General features: G+C 41.6%; 1 protein-coding gene across 6 annotated transcripts in view; it reads left to right on the forward strand.

Moving 5' to 3' along the window:
- The window catches only part of TPK1 (thiamin pyrophosphokinase 1), a 207881-nt gene that overhangs the window by 111981 nt on the left and 69907 nt on the right, over positions 1-25993 (forward strand). For all 6 annotated transcript variants that reach the window (XR_009558356.1, XM_035101357.2, XM_060280546.1 and 3 more), the window contains 2 exons: positions 19330-19425; positions 24284-24430. Coding sequence is in view for 5 of the 6 variants with exons in the window: in XM_035101357.2 (XP_034957248.2) it covers positions 19330-19425; positions 24284-24430 (243 nt within the window). In the remaining variant the exon portion in view is untranslated. The remainder of the gene's footprint in view (positions 1-19329; positions 19426-24283; positions 24431-25993) is intronic.

Here is a 25993-nt window from a genome sequence, read left to right on the forward strand (position 1 = left end):
GCTGGCAGCAGTGGGACAATGAGTGGCGCACGAAAGGGCTCCGGAGAGGGGCAGGCAGCAACAAAGCCTGCTTACAATGGTGGCTGATCGAGTGCTAACACTGCTGCTACTGGCACCAACAAAGCCCAGGCCCCTTCCTCTCTACTCTCGGCAGGACGTGTAGAAGCCAGGAGGAGGGAGGGAGGAGGTGCCGCCAAATGCACACGCAGGCACAGCCCGAATGATCAGATCCTCGCGGCAATTCCTGGACTGTCCGCGGGCCGGTTCCAGAAGGCAACTGGGCCGGATCTGGGCCTTAGTTTGCCTACCCATGATCTGGAGAGTCAAAGGTCATTTCGCCCTGCCCCCCAACCCATCACAACTGACCTTTGACTCTCCAGATCATGGGTAGGCAAACTAAGGCGCGGATCTGGCCCAGCTTCCCATTTTTACAAATTATTTTTGTCCAGACCTTTATTCTCTCCCCACCCCCCCATAAAAAACTTTTTTTGGTTGACCTAATGTTTTGTATATTCCTATTTTAGTTACTTCATTTTCCTTTTAGATATCTAGCTATTGCTAATGAATATGTTTTGTTACATAAAGTGTATTGATGAAGAATTGGTATTTCATTCACTTTGGAGCAAATTCACATATTATTTGTTAGTGTATCTGTCAGAGGGTCATCGTGGCTACTCTAGAATAACTCCGCTTGAGTTCAGTTTGTCTTTAAAGACTTTTATTGTGCCAAGTATTTACAGTGCAGAGATAGCTTAAAACATGACCTCTCATTCTGAATCAGAATCCGGCAATGGCGTACGTCTGCTCTTATGCCAGCAAAGTAGTTGGGGCACCCCAAAACGCCTCCCCCTTGACCTGCGTTGCGGTTCTCTCCTTAACTCTTGCGCCGGAAGGAGCGATGCCCTCTCAGTCTCCTCCCTGTCAAGGCGGTGGAAGGGCTCTCCAGCATCCTGGAGCCCTTCCCTTCATCTCTCCTCCCCTGAGCTTTCCCATGGTTCTGCATGCTGGCTTTTCTCTCCCTCCGAGTCTTTTCCCCTCCCTCCTGGCTGCTTCAGACCCACTGCTGCTCCCTGTGCTTGGCGAGGTGGACGTTAGGATGATGGGGGCTGGCTCCCTGTAGGGAGTCACCCTTAAAGTATCAAAGTTGAGATCTATTCACAATATATGTATTAAATTTCTCAGCTTGCAAATATTTCTCATTTACACTTTGGCCCCTAAAGCAATTCACCATCATGAAGGAAGACAAAAATAGAATTCAGTAGAATAAATAACAATATAGTTCCCTGTCCATCAAATATTATAATCTTCCAGTGCACAAGAATGTAATTTAAATACTTTCCCCCATTTTATATAGTTATCTAACTATCCAAAAAAAGAAAGAAAATAAGCAGGCATTTGTTTCTGCAGTTGGAACTAAAGGTAACTTCATTTTGCATACAAAAATCTAGCAGTGCAGCTGTTCCAACTGAGTTCAAAATGGTAGAATAAGAAGAAAACAGGGTGGGAGGATCTGTAAAAAAAAAAAAGTAGCATTCACATTTTGTAATGTCAGCTCCTCCTGTTGTTACAAATGGGCTAAAAGCAGATGCTTGCATAAATGGTTCTATCTCTCCTGCATGGCAGAAGCACTCCACAGGATGGGGGCTAAGCTTACAGCATGTCACAGACTGGGTGAACGCAGAGGAATGGTGGGAGGAATCATCTGGGGAACTCCCAAGGGAAGAAGGCTCAGAATCCGGGGATTGGTGGTGGGATGACAATGAGTGGTCTGAGGGAGAAGACTGGGAGAAGGAGGTGTCAGAAGCCGAAGGTGGCTTAGTGTGCTAGAAGAGTCTGTGACAGAGAGAAGTCCAGAATCAGGGGCAGAAGCTGAAGCAGGAGAGGAGGAAGGCCAAGAGGCAAGATGAGTCTGGCAGGTGAAGAGTCACGGGTACAGCAAGCTCCTCTCCGCACCTGGTCTCCCAGAATCAGGAGAGGAATGAAAAGGGCAGAGGGAAAGTTAGCTTCACGCAGGCGCAGTCTCAGATTTCTTTGGGGAAACCCTGGAGAGGAGGGTTTTAAGCAGCTGTGGGGACGTGGGGACCTTCCTTCTCAGCAACTGCTTCATGAGGGCAAGCCTTGCCTCAGAAGAGTTGCTGTGCTCATTAGGCCTGACACTCCTCTGCAAGTCCTGTTTTTGCTAATAAAGAGTAAACTCCAAGTTGCTTGGTGTGATTTAGTGCTGTCTTGCTCCTTTCGCAGCACTAGTGTGTTGGTAGAGAGGGAAACCGGAGTGGTTTTTTGTGTGCATTAGTAATCCTTGGTGTGACTGTTCCAGTATCGGATGGTCCGTGTGAACTGGAGTTGGGAGCGATATCCAAAAATCATTGAAAACCATCTAACAAAACCACTCAAAACATACCACAAAAATATATGAAAGCAGATGAAGAGCTGGTCCAGAAGCCAAGAGGACTAGAGGCCATAGTTCTGCTACATTTGCTTCTTTGAAGTCTCTCAGCCCCACCCACCTCACAGAGTGTTTGTTGTGGGGGAGGAAGGGAAAGGAGAATGTTAGCTGCTTTGAAACTCCTTCGGGTAGTGATAAAGCGGGATATCAAATCCAAACTACTCTTCTTCTTCTTCTTCTTCATGTGGGGTTTACTGTCTTGCGTGCTTGTAGTGCAGCAGCGAATAATACTGAGTTACTCATTTTCAGTGTTTATATATTACCATTAAGATTTGAGTTTGGGGTTTTCAGGGAAGTAAAATTTCTATTCAGCTTCGAACATGACATTTCATTCTGTTTTTTAGAAAATGCACATACTTCTCAAGTTCTCAAAAGTTTGGTTCTTATGTCAGCCTGCCTCCAACTTTATGTGATTCCTTCCTCATTTTAAAACTTTGAAAGATGTTCCCCATTTCTGCATTGGGTATGTTTTCCTCGCTCTTACAGCTGTGCCATTTCTCCATTTCCTCTCCACCCCAATCACCTTATGGGTAATTGGCCCATTAAAGATTTGCAACCCTAGTGTTCCCTTTCAGCGGCCTCAGAATGGTCATGAAACTTTGGGAAACAATGATTCTTGACAGTTTATAGGTGCTTTCTAGTAAAACATCATCTCATTTAATACACTACATTTTTAAATATTGGCCGCAAAATCAGTGACTGTCCCGGGTGGCAAAAGCCCTAGCTATGCCACTGCCTGGCTGGATCAGACCAAAGAGCCCATCTGGCAGCATCCTGTTTTCACAGCATCCCATCAGATGCCTATGAGAAGCTTGCAAGCATGACCTGTGTGTGATGGCACTCTCCTTGCCTGTTCCTAAATGAGAAAATACAGTTTCCTTTATCATCAAAAACAGGTTTGGGTCTTGCAAGATGTTCAGATAATATTTCTTTAGCAAGCTGATGTAAATTGTATACTTACACATTCATCAACACAAAATGAACACTGTTGTAATTAGTAGCACACAGCCAAAAAAAATCATTAATTGAGTCCTTCTTTGAATATGAGTTCTGAAATATTCTGCTCTTTGGGACCAACATTGGCTGCCTTGAAATTTAACTAGTTTTCACTCAACAGAACAAACCAATTTGCATCCCAGGTCTTGAGCACCTTGCATGGCTGTCTTTGTATTTGAAGAGGCTCAGTCATGAACTAATTCCATTCAGTTTCCCTTTTCAGATTAGGCTGTCACTGGTTAAAGCACTTCATGTATCTAATTTGCTTTCATTGTCATGCATTTCAACTTTTTCTGTACATCCTGTATCTCAAACTGACAGAGAAAAATGTATTTTTAAAAGGAGACATGCAGCATGAATGCTCTCTGTGCAAAAGAAACTTGGCTGAAGCTGCAATCCTGTGTATGCTTACCTATAAGTAAGGCCTGTGGAACACAGTGGGAGTTCCTTTTGAGTAAACATGCTTAGAATTGCAAGTGTTAATCCTTTTGGCCTTTTTTGCCTCAAGCTGTGCCTGATCTGCACAAACAGGAGGTAAGTTGCAATAGTAAACAGCTGTAAAACTTTTCCTTGATATACAACTAGAAACAGCAGGTGATTACATGACTGAATGCTTCTCCATATTAAAAGTTTGTGTGTGCATGCACACACACACACACACACACACACACACACACTGCACATAGAAGAACAGATGTCACAGCGAAGGGTTCTCAGAATTCTCCTTGAGTTTTTTATGGAGCAGCATCCAGTCTAACCCTAACTCTTCTTCCTGCAAAGAGATATGCTGTTCATCTCATGGTTATGAGAACTAAGCCTACTCATTACAGGAAAAAGACAAATTTCAAATCACAAAAGTCCTAAATTCATCACATCAGCAAGAAATGTTGAACAAGTGTCACATTGGCCTGTATAATACATCATTTCTAAGCATACATGTACATAGAAATGGCATTGTTTTCAGCATTAAAAATACCTAGAAGAGTTAAACCCAATGGCATTTTCAGAAATAATGCTGATCGTTCCAGTAGACCTTACTCTACAATTATAGATTTACCTTTGAGCTTATCAAAACCACCTTTCATTAATCTATCATTTAGTTGCCCCTGGGAATTGTAGCATGTCAGTAGATGCCTCCTGTCTCAGTCTTATCATTCCAAGCATGGATTCAGCTTCATTAAGATGTGAAATAAACCTGTTATCAGTTGGACCTCACATTCCACAAACATGGTAACTTATAGTCTTTCCCCATTGAACTCAGTGGAACTTTGTCAGTGCAGAGGCAAATACAGTGGCTTGAGGTTGCTGTCCTGTACACACCTTTCTGGGAGTAAATTTCATTAAACTCAATAGGAATTACTTCTGAGTCAGTGTGCATAGGATTCCATTGTTACATTTTGAGAAATTCATGTCTTTTCTATATCAAAGTTTATTTTGGGAAATTTAAACCTATTACGGTATGTTTCTTTGAGTAATCATTAGTTGAGTTTTAGTATTATTCACTTTATCAATATCTCGTTTCAGGGATTTATCATGGCATAGTTTTGTTTTTTGCGCTGATTATACATTTCTATACAGGCTGCTACTTTAGAAGAACATTCTTCGCTTTTCTGTAATGCTAGTACAGTAAACCTGTACTGCTTAGATTGGTAGCAGTTAGAGCTTTCCTACTAGTTCTTTTGGGTACTACTTCAATTGAGTTCACTTTGAAATAAATTTGTATTTACTTCTATATGATTGACTGAGTTGAGTTTGTGATCGTTGGGTATATTGGGGAAATGAATTAATTTATAATTATAAATTCAAATTTCATATCTTTTAAATTAATTAATTGTGTTGATTGGTGGGTGCATTGGGGAATTCAGTGGATTTATATTTATGAATAAATACAGTTCTATTTAATACCTTTTGGAATTAATTCATTGGGTTATTGATTGGTGGGTACATTGGGAGAATAAATGATTTATGCTGCCTTCTTTTATTCTGGCACATTTGCGAATTTGTTTAAAAGTGTTACTGAGTTCATAATAGTTTTTTGTCATAATGGCTTATCAAACAATGGAACCTAAAATTGCAACAATGATCAAGGGGGGCTCCCATGATTTTTTCCGTGGTTATAAGGGGGTCGTCATACCCATAAAGGTTGGAAACCACTGGTCTAACCTACATCACAGAATTCTTGTGTGAGTAAAACAATTGCTTCCCACATATATGTTATGATACTAATGATAAATAGATAATAAATAATTCTAATGGTTTGATTAAAAAACCAATGGTTGTCATAAGTCAAGCCACATATGATGTCAAAACAAGTACAATTTGTTGAAGGGGCTGTGTGAGATCTTCTCCAAAGGACAACATGAAATTGTCAGGTAGCTCTTAATTCTTGAAACTTTGTTCACTTTTAAGTAATTAGAGAGATAGAAAGACTAATGCACCCTCACTGTCAAATTTGGGGATGAAAGTTGGCAGTGAGGAAGAAAAACATGACTCAGAAACTGAATGGCTAGGATCTGCTGTAAATAAATATCTGTGTCTTCCCACCATTTAATTTTTGTAGGGATGTTTTAGCATATAAAATAATGTGCCATTTCAGGTTAATTTCTGCCCTGCAGAACTTCATGAAACACTCTTAATGTTGACTAATAACAGCAATTTGTCATGTGAACCTATCAAAATAATTGGCTGTGCTTCATCGGCAACGGCTGATCAGTCTGCGTAGCAATACCTTCTGTCAGCAAGATGATATACAGTAAGTGCACAGATGTTATTTACGGTATCTCACTAATTCTTCTTGTATTATGGGCTGTATTTCTTCTTGCGCACAATCAGCTTGCCGTTTTTAAAATGAGCCCTGCACAAGACCTTCAAATCATTTCCAAATTTATGGCAATAAGTGGGTACTTGAACGATGCTTTAGATGCTTTAAATCATGTTTCCTTTTGAAGTGTGTAGGAATTAGCAAAGTTTTTAATAATGTTGGATTGAGTGATAGGGACAAAAGACCCTTCTGAAATGTACCATGGGTAGTTCCTATTCTAATTATAAAAGCTTCTTAACAGAATGCACAGAAACACACAGTGTCGGGCAAATTATTGAGCCCGAAGGCTGGAGCCAACTTGTATGTTTTATTCATTCAGAATTAACATCCTTTGCACAGTGTAGATGAGAGTTTTGCAAGCACTAGAGTGTGCAAGGAATACTATTCTATTCCAAGAGTGAGTTTCCTGATGAAAGTCCTTGCCTAGTCTGCACTTGTACTGGAATGAGATTTTGGAATCTTGAGGTGATTAAATGGATTTAAAAAAGCAGGTGGGGGTTGGGATTCGCCTTTTGAATGCTACCCTACATTTTAAAAAATCCCAGCAATTAAAATACAAACAACACAGCAGGGTGGGGGTGACGTTTCCAGCCAGATGATGTCGTTTATTTCCCGCTAACAGGAAGGTCAGTTGGTACCCGTAGGAAGGTCAGTTGGTACCTGATGTGGAAAATTTCTTGTCACCCCCCCCCCAACATGGTTTTATTGTTTTTTTGTTTTGCCTGCAAAAATGGTTTTACGTTATTTCATATTTTCTTACAAAGGAATATGGATTCTGAGCCTCTGATAACAAGTCGGCGACTATGGACAGATACTGAAATCTACAGGATGGCTTGTGTTTTGGCTTGTGTTATTTTATTGAGATTAATTTTAAAAGACCTGCAAAGTGGTTTTCCAAAAACAAAAAACAAAAACACCACAGCAGTAAAATCAAGAAAAAATAACAATCCTATCTTAAAACATACAAAAGCTAAAATATTAAGGTTAAAATTACTTCAACTTCCTAAACATCTAGGTATGCTTGCCTAAAGAAGAATGCTTTTAGCAGGTTCCCGAAAAGAGTCTAGCAAAGGCACGTGCTTTGTTGAAATTTCAGCCTTCACGACATAGGAAAACAGCCAAGTAAACAGCTATTTTCGTGGAGGAGGGTCAAGATATTAACTGATATGCATGAAATTTCATATGTAGCTATATAATCCCTAGTGTAGTAAGATAAGACCCTTGGAGCAGGCTTTTTTTTTTAAAAAAAAGGTTTTTTATGAATTGCCCTAGTAGGGCAGTAATTGTTCCTTGATAATATGTCCCCCCCCCCCTCCATGATGGCACCGCCCCCTTTCCTATGCCCCTGCTTGGCTCTGGTTCAGAGAGCGTCAGCTGGTACAGGATATGGCAGCCAGATTGCTGCCGGCCCTGTATGTCACCCCCCCCTCCATGATGGCACCTGGGGCGCCCCCCCCCCACTCCCCCTTTCCTACGCCCCTGCATAACAATTGTTATGCCTTGTGTCCTGGGACTCAACCAAGTGAAACCAGAAACCATTCATAGAAGTATAAATGACAGGACAATCTGGTTTGGCTATGGTTTGAACTGTTTCAAAAATAGCGTCAAAAATAGCCCCACACTAAAAGGGGGAATTATGAATCTGACCACCTTGGTGCATCGTTTGCAAGAGGTGACATAATGACAGATAACAGGAGTTCTATCAGTGATTGATATTTTCCCCCCATTTTTTTCTTTTAAAGCAGGAATGAAAAATGTCCATATTTTGCAGTCCATTTTACTCTCCAGATCAGGGGTGAGCAAACATTTTCAGCAGGGGGCCGGTCCACTGTCCCTCAGACCTTGTGGGGGGTCAGACTATGGGGGGGGGAGAGAATGAATTCCTATGCCCCACAAATATCCCAGAGATGCATCAAGGAAATAAACAACTATTTGACTTTTACCAGATATCTGAAGGCAGCCCTGTTTAGGGAAGTTTTTAATGTTTGATGCTGTATTGTGTTTTAATATTTGGTTGGAAGCTGCTCAGAAATAAATGATGATGATGATGATGATGTCAGGTATACCAAGGCCTTCTGAGAGAGATGTGACAGTAAAACATGGAATAGTTTGATTTCCTACTACTTTTGAGAACTTTTTGGTAAGGAAACTATAGGAAACCCTTTTACCAAAATGGGGAAACATTTGATTAGAATTTCGTGGGTTTACTGGATGTTCTCTGTGGCGCAATGGGTCACTCCATCTGGCTGTTAACCCCATTGCAGGGGGAGTTGGTCTAGATGACCTTTGGGTTCCCTTTCAACTCCGATTCTATGATTCTACTAGAGGCTAGCTATGACCCATGGCCTCCCTCTTTAAAGCAGAGTTGGTTCTATTAGGAGAAGTGCACAGATCTTTTGGAGAACATAATGTACAATTCTTTTTTATATATTTCATTTTCATTCTCATCTATCAGCCAAATCTTGTATGTGGTTTGAAAGAAATGCTCAGTTTCTAATACTATTATCATTATTGCTCCTCGGGAGGTCCATTAAAATAGGATATATATTTTTTCCATTTGATTAGATTGCATTTAGCTAGCAATTTCAATAGCTAGCTGTCACTTCCAAAATACTGTCAAACTCTTATCTACTTTTATTGTTGCACTTCTGTTATTGCAACAATAAGATTAGGGAAGATCAAAATATAGAAGCAGAATGTAATTGGTATCAAGCAGAATATTCTGTAATGTCATAGAATGGTGATTGATGGGTATGCAATATGCAAACATAAAATGTTAATATATTCAATTTATTGGTACGTTTGCTAGAAACTGTAACAGGTAAAAACTAAGCCTTTCTAAGCAGGGGCGTACCCAGGATCAAAATTAGGGGGGGGCAAGGGGCGGGAGGGGAGGGGCCACAGTGGGAATGTGGGCGGGGCTACGTGGCCTGCGCCTCCCAGTTCTTCCGAGGAGGCGGCCCCAGGCTCCCGCTCCCGGCACGAAGCTCCAGAGGCGTGCGGGAAGCGCAAGCTTGTGGCTGCCTCCTCCGCGCCTCCAAGCTGTTTCAAGGAGGCGGCCCCAGGATCCCGCGCCCAGCACGAAGCTCCAGAGGCGCAGGGAGCGTGAGCTTGTGCCTGCCTCCTCTGCGCCTCCCAGCGCTTTCAAGGAGGCGGCCCCAGGCTCCCGCGCCCGGCACGAAGCTCCAGAGGCGCACGGGGAGCGCGAGCTTGTGCCTGCCTCCACGCCTCGCAGCTCTTTCAAGGAGGCGGCCCCAGGCTCCCGCGCCCGGCACGAAGCTCCAGAGGTGCACAGGGAACGCAAGCTTGTGCCTGCCTCCTCCGTGCCTCGCAGCTCTTTCAAGGAGGCGGCCCCAGGCTCCCCCGCCCAGCACGAAGCTCCAGAGGCGCGTGGGGAGCGCGAGCTTGTGGCTGCCTCCTCCGCGCCTCCGCCCCTCCCTAGAAGCAGGGCTGGTGGGCGGAGGCGGAGCCCAGCCCAGCGGAGCGCGAGTTCAGCGTTCCCGCCTGCCGCGCCGCGCTCTCTGGTTCCCCGCCGCGCTTGGCCTTGCCAGAGGGCGCGCCGGGGAGCTGGAGGGAGGGTGCGGCGCGGCGCGGCGGGAATGGCGAACTCGCGCTACGCCGGGCTGTGCTCCGCCTCTGCCCACCAGCCCTGCTTCTAGAGTAGGGCAGCTGCCCTAACTTGCCCCGTGGTGGGTACGCCCTTGTTTCTAAGCCCTTTGGTGGAACTCAGCTTTGGCTGCGTTTTGCCCATTTTTTGTTTATGGCTGCCCTGAAATGCTTCCCTTAAAAAGTGAAGAGTTTGTTTTCTCTTAAAGTTGCTAGAAGCCCTTCTCAATGTAAAAAAAGGTAAAGAACCCCTGGACGGTTAAGTCCAGTCAAAGGCAACTATGGGGTTGCGGTAGTCATCTTGCCTTTCAGGCTGAGAGAGCTGGCGTTTGTCCACAGACAGCTTTCTGGGTCATATGGCCAGCATGACTAAACCCGTTTCTGGTGCAGCAGAACAGCATGACAAGTGCCAGAGCACACGGAAACACCTTTTACCTTCCTGCCACAGCAGTACGGTACCTATTTATCTACTTGCACATCGTGCTTTCGAACTGTTAGCTTGGCAAGAGCTGGGACAAAGCAACGGGAGCTCACCCCAATTGCTGGATTTGAACCGCCAACCTTCTGATTGGCAAGCCCAGGGGGCTCAGTGGTTTAGACACCTTTCTCAACACTAGTAATGTACAGAGGAGCTTGCTTTGTTTTCCTTTGGCAGAAAATACAGTGGTACCTCTACTTACAAATGTTTCTACTTACGAATGGAGCTCCGTCCGCCATCTTGGATGTGGTTTAGATAGGATTTTTTCTACTTACGAATTTTTAGATAGGGTTGCTTCGACTTATGAATTTTTTCTCCCAATGCATTCCTATGGGATTCGACTTACAAATTTTTCCAACTTACAAATGTGCATTCGGAACGCATTAAATTCGTAAGTAGAGGTACCACTGTCACTTGAAGCATCCCTGCTCTTTATAAAAATCAATGGTGGCACCTTGTTTTAAGACAAGCAGGTATAGTCAAGTCCCTGAATGGGACACCAGTGGGATCCCTATGTAAGAACAGTATGTGAATATTTTTGAAAGTTCAATAGTCTGATATTCTGTCTTTCTGCACACATTATATTCCTTCAAGGACCTTGTGAGGCATGTTACATGGTGAGAGCTGGTGCCTTAGAAAGCCCTTTTATGCCATGTTAGACTATTTGTCTAACTGACCTAGTGTTGTCTTCTCTGAGTAGCAGTGGCTTTCCTGAGTCTGGAGGAGAGGTCTTTCACATCACCTACTGGATCCTTTTAACTGCGTCATGGCTGAGTGGGCATTTGAACCAAAGTCCCAGTCCACTCCACCCGAGCAGCACCACTGACTTTCATGCCAGCAATAGAATAAATTAAAATATTGTATCAAAAGACAAGACTCACCTACCCTTCACTGTTGTTGTTTTTTAAAAAAATTCCCTGCATATTGAAATTGCAATGCAACAATGGGAAATTCAACACTTTTAAATTAACATTTTAATTACTCTTTATGTTTCTTGATTTCATAATGTGTGGCTAAGTTAATAAGATGAAAAATTGTGGAGGAATGGAAGCCCACTCATTGTGATGTTTCGCTGAAATATTTGTTAAAAAATACATTGAGCTTGATTTGTATGCCCACAGTTAATTTGCTTTAAGTATGTAGAGAATTCCAAAAATGCAGCATTCAGAGCTGGAGATGAAAAGATTAGTAATAGTGAATGCAATGCATTGCCGTGCAACTCATGTTCACAGCCCAATATTCATACGGAAGCCCTTTCAAGGATTACACTGACACAGATTTTTCAAGTAATTACTCTCATGGGATGGAAGACTTCAGCTAGCTCAAAAGGCATTTGCTCTTGAAATTCATTCCTGTGGATTTGCTTTTCAGACATATGGCTGCTCAAGTTGTAAGATCAGTTCAATATTTTGGTTACACTCTAAGAAACAGACTTTGATGCCAATCAGGGGCTTCATTTTCTTTTTATAGTATAATAGATTATATATAGGGACCCAGGTGGCGCTGTGGGTTAAACCACAGAGTCTAGGGCTTGCTGATCAGAAGGTCGGCGGTTCGAATCCCTGCAACGGGGTGAGCTCCCATTGCTCGGTCCCAGCTCCTGCCCACCTAGCAGTTCGAAAGCACATCAAAGTGCAAGTAGATAAATAGGGACCGCTCCGGCGGGAAGGTAAACGGCGTTTCCATGCGCTGCTCTGGTTCGCCAGAAGCGGCTTTGTCATGCTGGCCACATGACCTGGAAGCTGTCTGCGGACGAACGCCGGCTCCCTCGGCCTATAGAGCGAGATGAGCGCCGCAACCCCAGAGTCGGACACGACTGGACCTGATGGTCAGGGGCCCCTTTACTTGGATTCCATATAGAATAATAGATTACATTTCAAAAGGTGCGGTAGTACAGCAGTAAAAAAACAAAAAAACACCCTCAGCTCACCCTGTTTCTTCCACCTAAAAAGAAAAATTAAAATTGCTCTTTATATAGTAATGCACTCACACAAAGAAATATTAATGATAGTCCAGATACTGTTGAACTACCATATGAACATCAGTTGTCTTTTCACTGTTATTTTCCTTGTCCAGTCCAATAACATATTTTGCTGTTGTTTACACAAATGCAGACACAAAGCTACTATCAGGAAGCCAAAGACACCATTAAATACCTCAGAGTCTTTTAAGGCGTGAATCTCCCATTGACACTAGAAGAATCTGTGCATATTTATATTTCACAGTAATGTACTCCACACTATTTATCTTCTCTTGTTTCATGTACAGTACACCAAATTCCATGTGGAGTCTGAGATCTGGCCTATGCAGGCATTTCAGCTATACCAAAACATATTTATTTCATATACATATGCACCACTTAATATTTCAGATGGTCTGCATTATATTATGATCTGATCAATCTTCTATTGATTTAATCTAACGTGAGTAACATGCCAAGAACTCCAGGGGATAACGGTATGTAGATTTGTATTGGCTTGAGTTGAAGGCCCATCTTTAGCATGGATTGCTGTATAGCTTTGGGTGAGCCTCTCTTGTAGCCTCTGTTCCTCGTATGTCAGATGGGAGAATTAAACACCACCCTCACAGAGTTTTTATAAGGATGAACTCGAGAAGGACTGTAAATTATCAAGCACATCCAAAGAACTATAGTACCGGTTGTAAGGTGGAGACCCATGGAATTTTGCAGACATTTGGTAGACCAAAGGCATTGGAAGACCATTTGCTCATGCTTCACTGGGAGTAGATTTAAATCCTGTGTTGGGTGAATGGAAGCATCCAGACATCACTTTCAAAATCAAGGTAAAATCTGTGGTTGCGTAAATTCAGCAGGAGTTCAATGAAATAATCCAAAGTATAGAATAAGGGAACATGCAAGAGAGGATGGGAGCTGAAAGCAAGGAATACAGGTGGGTACGGAACTCCTGATTTGTAGGCAATAGGTCCCTAACATCTTGGTGTTTATATATGACTCCTAGCAGATTTAGATATTACTTTGTGAACTAGTCATAGCTTGAGAAATAATTGGCAGAAAGCGGAGAGGTTTTCTACTTCCTAAAGCTGTGAATCACATTTGGATAACTTCTGCACCTAACCTAGGATTTTTTAAAAACTCCTGTTTCACTGAAAGCTAACAGACCCAGATTTCTAATGCCAGGAACACTTGCACTTAAGAAAGAAGTTTAGAAATCTCATGGGAGACACGAATGAATAACAAGAATAAAGAAAGAACAGTACTTAAATACCTAATAATAATAATAATACTCTGCCCATCTGGCTGGGTTTCCCCGGCCACTCTGGGTGGTTTCCAACAAGAGATTAAAAATACATTAAAACATCAGTCATGAAAAACTTCCCTAAACAGCATGCAGCAATCAGTGTGACTGGTACAGAGCTAGCACATGCTCTGGTTGAATTCCCCCCACCAAAAACATTCTGCATCTATTGAAGTTTCTGAACCGCCTTCAAAGGCAGCACCACATAGAAGATGTTACCATAGTCTAATCTAGATCTTACTTGGGCATGTATTAATTAGAGAAGCTCCAGTTGTCCTATATAGTGTTGTAGCAGGCGTATTACCGGTAGTCAATTTGTAAGAAGAATACCTAGCCTGACACTACCTGTGCTTCTGCAAACTGCTGAGTTCAGGAGGACCCACAAGCTATGAACTTAGCCCTCTAAGGGGAGTGCAAGCCCATACCTTAGCCACAGCAATTCTACAGCAGGTCCCAAATACACCCCTTTATCTCCTGTTTCAGTGGAATGATTAATGATTTTCTGTTGGCATCGGCCTGTCTCAGGAGACAATGGAAAAGTGCATCTTCAGGGAGGAAGTTCAATGGTTAGAGAGTTACAGTGCTTGCTGTGCCTGTAGAGACCAATATAGGAGGGAAATGTTCTGGTGGAGTGGGAGCAGATGAAGGAGTGCGGTTTTGCTGCTACAGGTGCACCATGGCTTTTCCTCTTTCTGTGTTCCTCCCAGCAGTCATTCCTTCTCTGATCACTGCTAAGGATACATGACGCTGACTGGTTGTCTCCAGGCACTGCAGTCATTGGGATTCCCAGAAGGCAGTTGATGGTGCCAGCCTTCGTGTCAGATTTGCAGACATCTTTATAACACAGAGTTGGCCTACCAGCATGCCTGTTGCTGGAAGCCAGCTCCCTATAAAGCACATCCTTTGGGATCCTGCCATCTGGCCAAACTAGGTCACCACACTCTCCTCCTGTAGCACCAGTGGAACTTATTTGGCAATTTCTCAATCTAGCCTGGAGCTTTCTTGTGCATATCACTGACTGAGAAAGTGGCACAAATAATTTCTGACAGAATTCTTGGATGTGTGTAGCCCCCTGTGAAGTTTACATTGCAAGAATTACATTGTTTTGCTGTCCTTCATCATGCAACAGAATTTTCAGAGGAAGCATTACAATTAGAGACTTCAAGTTGCTTGAATGCACCATCACTGAAATGCTGCTAGAGTTAACGTTTCACAGGTGGGGGTATAATTGAACCCTTTGGTAAGAGTAATTGGAGATTTTCAAACAAGTTATTGTACTACTGTGCTACTGTTTGGTGTTTTCCAAAGTTAATGAAATTGTATCCCCTTTCCAAGCAAACTAACTCTTCCATGCATTTCCCTAGAAATTGTTGTGGGTACACCTGCCCAGCTCCTACATCTTCTTCACCTGCCCAGCTCCTTAACCATGTGTGTGCAGCATTAATCCTCTGGCTCTTACACATCCAAGTCCCCACACCATTTAATCTCCCACCTGAAATAGCTGGGAAGGAAGGTGTGGGAGACTCCCTGGTCCTGAATGGGGTCACTGTGCCCCTGAAGGACCAGGTGTGCAGCCTGGGAGTAATTTTGGACCCACAGCTGTCCATGGAGGCGCAGGACCATTCTGCCTCCAGGGGAGCTGTCTATCAGCTCCATCTGGTATGCAGGCTGAGACCATGCTTGCCCGTGAACTGTCTCGCCAGAGTGGTGCATGCTCTGGTTATCTCCCACTTGGACTACTGCAATGCACTCTACGTGGGCCTAGCATTGAAGGTGACTCGGAAACTACAACTAATCCAGAATGTGGCAGCTAGACTGGTGACTGGGAGTGGCCCCTGGGAACATATAACACCAGTCCTAAAGGACCTTCAGTGGCTCCCAGTATGTTTCTGAGGACAATTCAGAGTATTGGCACTGACCTTTAAAGCCCCAAATTGTGTTGGCCCAGTATACCTGAAGGAGCGTCTCCACTCCCAATATTCAGCCAGCACACTGAGGTCCTCCTCCTCCGAGGGCCTTCTGATGGTTCCCTCACTGCGAGAAGCGAAGCTACAGGGAACCAGGCAGAAGGCTGTCTCAGTAGTGGCGCCCTCCCTGTGGAACGCCCTCCCAGCAGATGTCAAGGAGATAAAGAACGATAAAGCCCATCATCCAAGTCATTGATAAAGATGTTGAATAAGACTGGGCCCAAGACAGAATCCTGTGGCACCCTACTAGTCACTTCTCTCCAGGATGAAGAGGAGCCATTGATGAGCACCCTTTGGGTTCGGTCAGTCAGCCAGTTACAAATCCACTGAATGGTAGCATTGTCTAGCCCGCATTTTACCAGCTTCTTTACAAGAATATCATGGGGCACCTTGTCAAAGGCCTTGCTGAAATCAAGATAGGCTATATCCACAGCATTCCCTTCATCTACCAGGCTTGTAATTCTGTCAAAAAATGAGATCAGAGTAGTCTGACATGACTTATTTTTCAGAAACCCATGCTGACTTTGAGTGATCACAGCATTCCTTTCTAGGTGCTCACAGACCGTTTGCTTAATGATCTGCTCTAGAATATTTCCTGGTATTGATGTCAGGCTGACTGGGTGGTAATTGTTTGGGTCCTCTCTTTCCCCCTTTTTGAAAATAGGGACAACATTTGCCCTCCTCCAGTCTGCTGGGACTTCGCCTGTTCTCCAGGAATTCTCAAAGATTATTGCTAGTGATTCTGAAATCACCTCTGCCAGTTCTTTTAATACTGTGTCAACCATTCCTCAGTAACTTAGCCAAGGATCCTATTTAGGTGACCCTGAGAATCTGAGAATTCTAATAAATATCCTGTGATCCCAACAGACAATTCTGTATTTACTCAAATCTAATGCTCACCATTTTTGGCCAAATTATGTTGCGAAAATTAAGGTGTGCATTAGATTTGATGGCACACTTACATTCGCCAGCAAATACTTTTTTTGGTTTCAAGGTTTTGAAAATTGAGGTGCACATTAGATTCAGTGGCACATTAGACTCGAGTAAATATAATATATTTGCAAGTCTGGATTTAGTTATCTTATCTGCTGGCAGATAATGCTTTACTTTTTGAATTTCTGGACCTATATTTTTTAAAGCTGTCAGCCTTTGTTTTATTAGCCTTTCCTGAGCTTTAAATGGTATGTTCAGACTCATAATATAGGGGGGTTCACTGGTGAGGACCTAATTTTCTTATCAGTCACTACAGTACAAGGTAAAAGTATGAAATGAATCATATATGGATAGAGCCACAAAGCCTTTAAAGAGACCTTGAAGTGGTGGGTGAAGGAGACTCTATAGCAACTGTGGTTCTTACTATAATTTATGACGCTATATAGGTGTTTTGTATCCTTGAAATCTCATTGAATGGCAACTTTATATGGTGGACATGCTTCACTATTCCTTACTCAGCTCTTTAGCAGCAGCTTAGGAACTGTTTGAGCACTGAATTAAGAGATGCGAACTTGTGTATTGCTCCATTTTAACATAATCTTGACACCTATAACTTAGTGCAGTATATAAGGAGTCTTGTTTTTTAAAAAACGAAAAGAAATACTTAAAGCAAACCCAAGCTATAGAAAAATGATGTTTTTGTGCCCTCTGATTCAAGCATTCCATAATAGCTGAGTTATAGGTAGGGAGCTAAAATCAGCAAATGGTTCTATGCAGGGTGCTGAGCTTCAGAAACTTAGCTTCCTAAAAACCTTGGTAGCTGAGCTGTGAAAGTCATGTGAGAGATGGAGCTTCACAAGCTCCTCCAGTGGAGGTTGTCCTTTTCAGCGTCCAGCACCTCAGCCATTCGCTGTTCTCATTATGAGGCGGGACCTGGAAAGAAGCTCCCTTTTTCTGTAGAAAAAAATGGGAATTATTGTCAATGATGGCAGTCTTTGGAAGTAGATTTGCTGCTCCTTTTCTTATAGTAAGGCACCAGCAGTTAATTTTCTGCATTTAAGACCTTTTGCTATTATACTTCTTCCACAATAAATATTAATAAGATAAGAGGACCAGAGTTAAGAAAGTGTATTTGATATTTGATATGAACACCTTTGTTTATGCTACAATACAGATAAGGAAAAAGAATTCACATCAAAGCATCATTTTATATTGCAATGCAGATCATCAGAAGGCATATTCATTTGTTTGTTTGTTTGTTTGTTTGTTTAATTTATATACTGGAGGCATTAGCATTAGTAAAAATACTAGATATACATTTACTTTTTAAAAATTGATTTTCTGGCCTTTTTTGTGAAATACTTAAAATCACAGTATGAAAATTAATTGCTTTGGCAATGTTGAATTCAGTATTTACCCTGGCCAAATCCACAAGAAGTTCCTGAGACACTGTAGTCCTCAAATGATTCTTAATTAACTTGAGTTTGCTAAATGACCTCTCTCCGGAATTTACTGTTGCTGGAACTGTTAGTAGTATTCATATGCTAACACAAACATTTGGAAACAGGTCACCACATCTGTACTCTGTTAACAAGTTTAATGGCTTTAACTGCATTTACAAAAATTGCTTCCTGTACTGAGGGTAAAGATGAAGCTTTTCTCTCCACATCACTTTTACATGTTGGCAGAAGAGGAAGCGGGGGGGGGGGAGTGTGGCGTTTCACCTCTAGAGGGTCTAGCAAGAGTTAAGTTGCAAGGGAGGTAAACAGCCAATAGGAGCTCTCCAGGCAGAAGCAGGGGTATATAAGGAGAAGCAGGCAATCAGAAGGGGGAGTTGATGGGAGAGGAGGAGAGGATTTTTAGATAGAGAGAGGGATAGAGAAGCTAGTGAGTTGAGCTGTGGTGCAGAATCTGTAAGAGTAATAAGAAGGGAACTTCAGTCAGGGAGGAACAGGGGAAGAACTAATACTAAAGGTTAAGTTTAAAGAAAAGTACTTGAGAAACCAATAATAATTTCTATGCTTGTAAGATCATCCCTTAAATAAACTTAATTGTTTTGTTCACTGTTTAATTCGTTCCGCGAGTCAATTCGTTTTGCGAAAAATTCATCTTGCAAATCACGGTTTCCCCTAGGAATGCATTGAAATTTCTTTTTTTGCCCATAGGAACACATTAAATTTCAATGCATTCCTATGGGAAACCGCGATTTGCAAGATGAATTTTTTGCAAAACGAATTCGTCTTGCGAGTCACCATCAGATCGCAAGACGCATTCGTCTTGTGAAAAATTCGTCTTGCAGGACATTCGTCTTGCGAGGTACCACTGTATAAGAATGTTTACCCTCCCTCTAGTAGGCCACAATGCATGCCTTATCCTACAGCATCATACATAATATTTATAAATGTTGATTGCTTATGTATTTAAGGTTATGAGGTTTCCAATGGTGCTCCTGAATTTAAATTCATTGAATCTTGTACGTTCAATAACAACCAATTAATTTAAAAAACCCACATGCCTATATTGGGTGGGTTTTATTGGGTTTGGTAGGTCACAAGTAGCAGAAACCTGTTTTCTGATGTCACAACAGCCACAGAATTGGAGACTTCATCATGGAAAATACATATTGAAATGTATTTTTAAAAGCTTGTCTCTAAATGGAGTCTGTATTTTGAAAAGAGTACTTTCTATACCGAGACACAAGTATCAAAGCATCAGAAAGCAAGGAAAACAATTGTGCTTGGTTCTGAAGGTGGGCTTGATCCTGAACATCTGCCCTTTTCTTTCTGCTATTTTATTACCTCTCGTAGGGGTGTGAACTCATAGAGACCCCAGATCAAGACTTAACAGACTTCACCAAGTGCCTTCAGATACTCCAGCAGAAGATAGAAAAGAACAACTTGCAGGTAAATACACATTTTGTGGCAGTGAATCTTTCTCCCAATGTTCACTGAATGGCACAGCCTTTCGAGAGTCTCTTGATGTTTTTCCAAGTCTAAGGCTCATTTATATTGTGTTAAGTCATGTGACTTGAGGTAGAAAGCCAAACAGGCATCAGCTACCTAAAAAGATGGCTCTTTTTATTATTTATTTATAATATTTTATTAATATATTTTAAAAAATAATCTAAACAAAAACAAAACAAAAAAGAAGAAGAGAAAAAGAAGCATACCTCTTTCAGAGGTAAATCGTAACTTGACCAACACAGAGAAAGGTAGACCCTCACAGCTCTCTCCTGGGAGCTTCCATTTCTTTTCCCAACCTCCCATCCTGGGAAATCTTTCTTTCCCTGCCTCTCACACAGAGTCCTTCACCAACTCCATCTCCTCCATCTGCAAGTTAACCCTTCCTTAAACCCTGAGTAGAGGACTGTAAACAATACAACAGACAAAGCACAAACAAAACAAAAAATAAAGGGAAAGATAACAAAAAGCTAAGAATATTAAAGGAAGTACTGTAATAACAGAATAATAAGTTACAGAAAAAAGTAAGAAAAAATGAATAAGTAAAAGGGACTGCCAACTATTTGTCTGTCAGTTATATATACAAGAGTCCCTCAAAATAGTAAAATATTCAACCCAGAGTAATATCTAGCTGACCCTCCATCTGCTATGCAATGTTTCCCCAGTTTTTTTTCAGTTTGGGCGTCTCAAGTTCACTCTTTTTTCATTCCAAACAATAATTCCAAAAGAAGTTATCTAATACTTATTGTAAGTAAAATAAAAAAATTCTTTCAGTAGCACCTTAAAGACCAACTAAGTTTTTATTTCGGTATAAGCTTTGTAAGTAAGTCAGCAATAGTCTTCCTCCAATCCAACTTTATCTCCAATATTAAAAAAAAACATTCATTCCTTGTTCTTTATTCTCTCAAGAGTTTATTTGCTGTGGTTATGTAATAAGAGAATGATCCATACTTGGTTACGTATTTTATAGTCATTAATTCACACCCAAATCCATTTCTTCCATTTCTTTCCAATCCCATTTCAGGTTGGCCATGATTTTCTGTCCTTATTTTTTTTAGAAAAATATGATTTCCATTCCTTCTCTTCCATTCTTTTTTGAAAATTTTTGCAAGAGGATTGGTTGCTTTTTCCTCTGAATTCAATCCAAACTGTACACAGAGTCCTTTCTTTCTCAACTTTGTCTCTGCTGACACAGAATATTTTTTAATTTCTCCTTACATGAATCTCTTCCCCACCTTCAATATCATAGCTCCAACATGATATTGTTCCTGTCCTTCAGACATCTGTGTAAAGCCATTCTCTTGGTCTGGCAAATCATCATTAGTATTTTTTCCTGAGGGACGCGGGTGGCGCTGTGGTCTAAACCACAGGGCCTAGGACTTGCTGATCGGAAGGTTGGCAGTTCGAATCCCTGCGATGGGGTGAGCACCTGTTGTTCAGTCCCAGCTCCTGCCCACCTAGCAGTTCAAAAGTACGCCAAGTACAAGTAGATAAATAGGTACTGCTCCGACGGGAAGGTAAGCGGCGTTTCTGTGCACTGCTGTGGTTTGCCAGAAGTGGCTTAGTCATGCTGGCCACATGACCCGGAAGCTGTCTGCGGACAAACACCGGCTCCCTCAGCCTATAGAGCAAGATGAGTGCACAACCCCAGAGTCGTCCGCGACTGGACCGAACGGTCAGGGGTACCTTTACCTTTACCTTTATTTTTCCCAGAAAACTGTAAATCAGGCATCCCCAAACTTCGGCCCTCCAGATGTTTTGGACTACAATTCCCATCTTCCCTGACCACTGGTCCTGTTAGCTAGGGATCATGGGAGTTGTAGGCCAAAACATCTGGAGCGCCGCAGTTTGGGGATGCCTGCTGTAAATCTTCTTCAGCCTCTGCTTCATTCAATACATTTCCATTGAACATTTTCTGTTTCCACTCTTAGTTCCTTTAATTGTTCATCAAATAATTGCTGTACAGCCCTTTAAGCCAGCCACTGGGTTGTATTTCGAATGAAAAAGATAGCTCTTGTGACAGAGAATGAAATTGGAAAGACATCCGAAGTAGAAAAGTGTAATGGTCGTGGGGCCCTTTAGTTACCCTCACATAGCCTGAGTAAATGCATGTTCCGGGCATGTCAAAAAGGTGAAATTTCTTACTGTGTCCTGGAACTCTGATGCTATATTTATTTATTAATTTCATAAAATTTATACATCACTTGATCGTAAGAAAAACCCCTCAAAGCAGTTTTATGAAAGATAAAACAATAAAATCAAGCAAAATTCACAACCCTACTTTAAAACAAAATTTAAAATACTGAAACAGATTAAAATTACCTCAGCTTTTTAAGCATCTGGGTAGGCTTGACTAAACAAGAATGTTTTTTGCAAATGCCGAAAAGACTACAGTGAAGATGCCTGTTTGGTATCAATAGGCAGGGAGTTCTATAGTGTTGGCACTGCTACACTAAGCACTAAATTGTGTTACTGACAACTCACAGGGACAAAAAGGGCTGTGCTGGAGATATGCTCCACACGTGATCATAGCAGACCCTCATTTAAAGACATGAGGCTCACCCTTGTTTCTAACTTTATCTACCAGTTCTTCCATTCATTTTGCACTATATTACAGAATCAAATAGTCAAATCACAGGGCTTTATGCCACAGTGCAGAGGTTTAGAAGAGAATATTTTTAATTGCCTCCATTAAAATCCTCCCTGGGAGCAATTGGCAGAGTTTTCTTTTTTTATTTCTCTGCTCCCTTGATAGTTCTGGATTGGAATGCAGTTCTTTTCACTTTTGTTACAAAGCCTGCAGAATTTCATTGGGCCTAAATAAAGGTTGGTGAGGCTTTTCGTGGTATGTTGCTTTATAGACAAAAGTCAAGTTAGTCTAAATTTAGAGCTTTGGCTGGGCTGGGGAAAATTTTGGTGACAGTCAAAGCCTTTGACGTTACACAAAAGATTCAGATGTATTCCAAGTCACAAGTATATTTTCATGCAGCTTTGCTAAGAAATAATAAAATGCTAGAACCACAGGACATCTTATGAAATAGTTCGTTTTAAACTTGCTCCATTTTATATAACAAAAGGTAAATACTTGTCTTACACACAGGAGTCCTCCATTTAGATGATCTCATCTTTCCTTGTTGGTGAAAGCTTTCAAGAATAAATCAGTTAAGGCTTAATTCCCAAGTCTTTCTTTTTATTGTTTCTATTGCTTTCATACATACATTTTAGACTTTGGTTGTTGTTGTTGTTTTATAATTCTTTCTTCACTCTCTCACATTCCCCCCCCCCACACACACCTTTACAGAAACTGAGCCTTGCACTTATATTAGACTTACTTCCATTGCTTTCTGTAAGGGTACCTTGGCAAAAATGTACTATTCTTTAATTTTATTTCTCTACATTGTTCTACAATTGCAGTACAGTTCCGTAAAAGGGTTTAAGTGTCAAACTCTTTATACACACACTCCATGTTATAAACTGAGATATGAAGGCTAGGAGCTAAATGGCACCTTAAACCTACGTTATGGGTGCAACAACGGAATGTCTCGGTGTGATTTTTTTATAACAAGAATACAAAGCTGGAAATGAATGAACTGCAGCTAAAATATTATGTTCATAATATTATTTTTCACATGGTCTAGTCCTTCCCCTGCCCACCACCTAATACTCTTAAGAGAGTCTCTTCTCCAGTCTTCAGAGAGTAGCTGAAAGTGGGGAAGCAGAAAAAAACTCCCGCTTTCCTTCCACTCTGCAGTTTTAATCTGAAATCTTAGGCGCTGTATTGCGCCCAGAGCTCAGAAACTGCTCAGTCATGAAATTCCCTATCGCAAAATGCGCCTAGAACAATGGGAGTTTTGAACACTGCACACACTGATTCCAAATAAAGTGTTAACCATAGGTAATGTAGTGCCCAGTCCTGGGGCTTTAGCCATCAAATATCATTCACTCTTGCATTTCATTGCATTTAGTAATTTATAAGTTCCCTAGTGAAGTTCTCCTTTCTTCTTCCTGTGTGAGTTATTAATTTTCACCAGGTGTTCCTTTATGCCATTATCATTTATTATGTAATTACATATTCATACATACATACAATTACAACAAATAAAGGCTTGACATATCTCGCTTTGCATGTCATGAGTCTATCTCCTATATTGGTTTCCCCTTTTAAGTTGAATTACTGAAATAAATGCACTTTACGATGATATTCTAATTTTTCGAGTTTCACCTGTACAGTAGATGGTGCTATATTATATTATTGTTGTTAATAGTAAGAATAAGAAATGCATAATTAGTATCTGGATGGATTTTTAAATATATCTGTATTGTGTACACCTCTATGTGCTGTGCAGTATATCTCATACAGAGATAGTACATTGAGTCTCCCTGCAGGATTGCCACCAGTTGAACACTAAGCCACTCAGTCTCAAGAGGTGAAAGAGTCTTACTGAAATAATAAATAATAAGTGCTATTTTTCTAGAAAAAGAGGTGCCAGAACTCAGCACGAACACCTCCCTCATACTCTTAGAAGGGCAATGGCATCCATCTGAGAGGTGACAGAATTGAGTTCCAGCAAGTTCTGGCTGAATAAAAAGCCCTGCTAAATGGGCCCAATCTGTTCAGCTCCCTCTCCATCTTCCAGGTTCTCTGAATACTCTGCAAATAGTGTGCTAGATATTTCTGTAACCTCTTGGGCATCTCCTTAAACTGTATTTCTGCACTTTTTACATATATAAGTTATCCAAAGGAAAAGTACAGCAGATGCTCTCAGTGATATTTACCAATGTTTGCTTGTGTCTCTTTTAGATTGACATGATTGTGACGCTGGGTGGACTCGGAGGTCGCTTTGACCAAATCATGGCATCTGTGGAGACACTCTTTCATGCAATTAAGATAACACCCTTTCCTGTCATAGTTGTTCAGGAGAGTTCTCTAATATACTTACTTCAACATGTAAGTAAAATGAAGCAACATTTTTCGTTTTGGGGGGGGAAAACCAGTCTAAGGCAGGCATCCCCAAACTTTGGCCCTCCAGATGTTTTGGACTACAATTCCCATCTTCCCCGGCCACTGGTCCTGTTAGCTAGGGATCATGGGAGTTGTAGTCCCAAAACATCTGGAGGGCCGCAGTTTGGGGGTGCCTGGTCTAAGGATTCTGTTGGTCTTATAAAATTATTTCACCTTCACTAAGACTTATGTCTATTCCAGCATGGAAATCAATATGTATCATCAAAGGCAACCAATGTGTTTTTTCCATCTATTCAAGTTTACAATGAAGTTATTGATTCAGAAATAAAAGACCAAGGGCATGATTCAGCCAAAGTTCAGTTATTTTTCAGTCCCATTAATTTCAGGGGAAGAGATTTAAACTCCTCTTGAATTCTTCCACTGATATCAGTCAGACTTCGAAAAGGCTTAGCTCCAGCTGGATGTTAACTAGATTGTGCTATGGAACATTTTCTGCTTAATTTAAAGTCAGAAGTTAGGGTCACTCAGGTCTCCCAGTAGCTGCCTCTGTCCTTCTAGTTACTCCTCAGCTTGGTGGCCTAGAATGAAAACTCCCAAGAGGGGATATTAGTATTATTATTATTATTATTATTATTAATTATTTATACCCAGCCCATCTGGCCGGGTTTTCCCCACCACTCTGGGCGGCTTCCAACAAATACCAAAATACATTAAAATATCACAGACTAAAAACTTCCCTAAACAGGGCTGCCTTTAGGTGTTTTCTAAATGTCAGGTAGTTGTTTATCTCCTTGACCTCTGATGGGAGGGCGTTCCACAGGGCGGGCGCCACTACCGAAAACGCCATCTGCCTGGTTCCCTGTAGCTTTGCTTCTCGCAGTGAAGGAACCGCCAGAAGGCCCTAATGCACACTAGAGTAGCATTAGCTCATTCTTCAGACTATTTGTGTTCATGGAGCTTGCAAAAAGATTGGCCATGTGTTTGAGGCAGGTGACAGTTCTCCTGCTTTATTCTGTCTCAGAGAACCACTGAGCAAATAGTGAACTGGTTTCCTTTGAGTCAGATTCCCTCCCTGCCCCTGATGGATACTGTCTGAGATACAACTTCATCTGTGAAACAACGTGCTTGGAAGAACCACAAGATTTGCACAAGTAGAAAAAAGTTTTAGAAAAGAAAACCTAAGGGGGTGACTATCCCACAAAAACAGCCCAATGAAGACTGGTTTAACACAGGGGCCATTATTGGACAGTAGTAATGGAAAAGAAAAATGGAGCATGGTGGGGGGGAAGAGGGATAGTGGAATACCCTGCTTGGGAGAAATGGCTGGCTGGAACCCTGAGCAGGAGCTCTCCTTTTAGACAGGAGCATTTTGTTGCAGTATAGTTACTGACCAGAGACTATACACTGACATTCAGCAGTAAATAATGTTTCCTCAACTTATGAGACCCTCAAAGTTTTAAGAAAGATGCTGAATATAGGAAGTAATTTGCTATTACAGTGAGATATTACTATTATAGTTATTTGCAAAGCAGAAAAATCTAGAAACAT

This window comes from Zootoca vivipara, chromosome 12 (genome assembly GCF_963506605.1).
Source record: "Zootoca vivipara chromosome 12, rZooViv1.1, whole genome shotgun sequence".
NCBI lineage: Eukaryota > Metazoa > Chordata > Lepidosauria > Squamata > Lacertidae > Zootoca > Zootoca vivipara.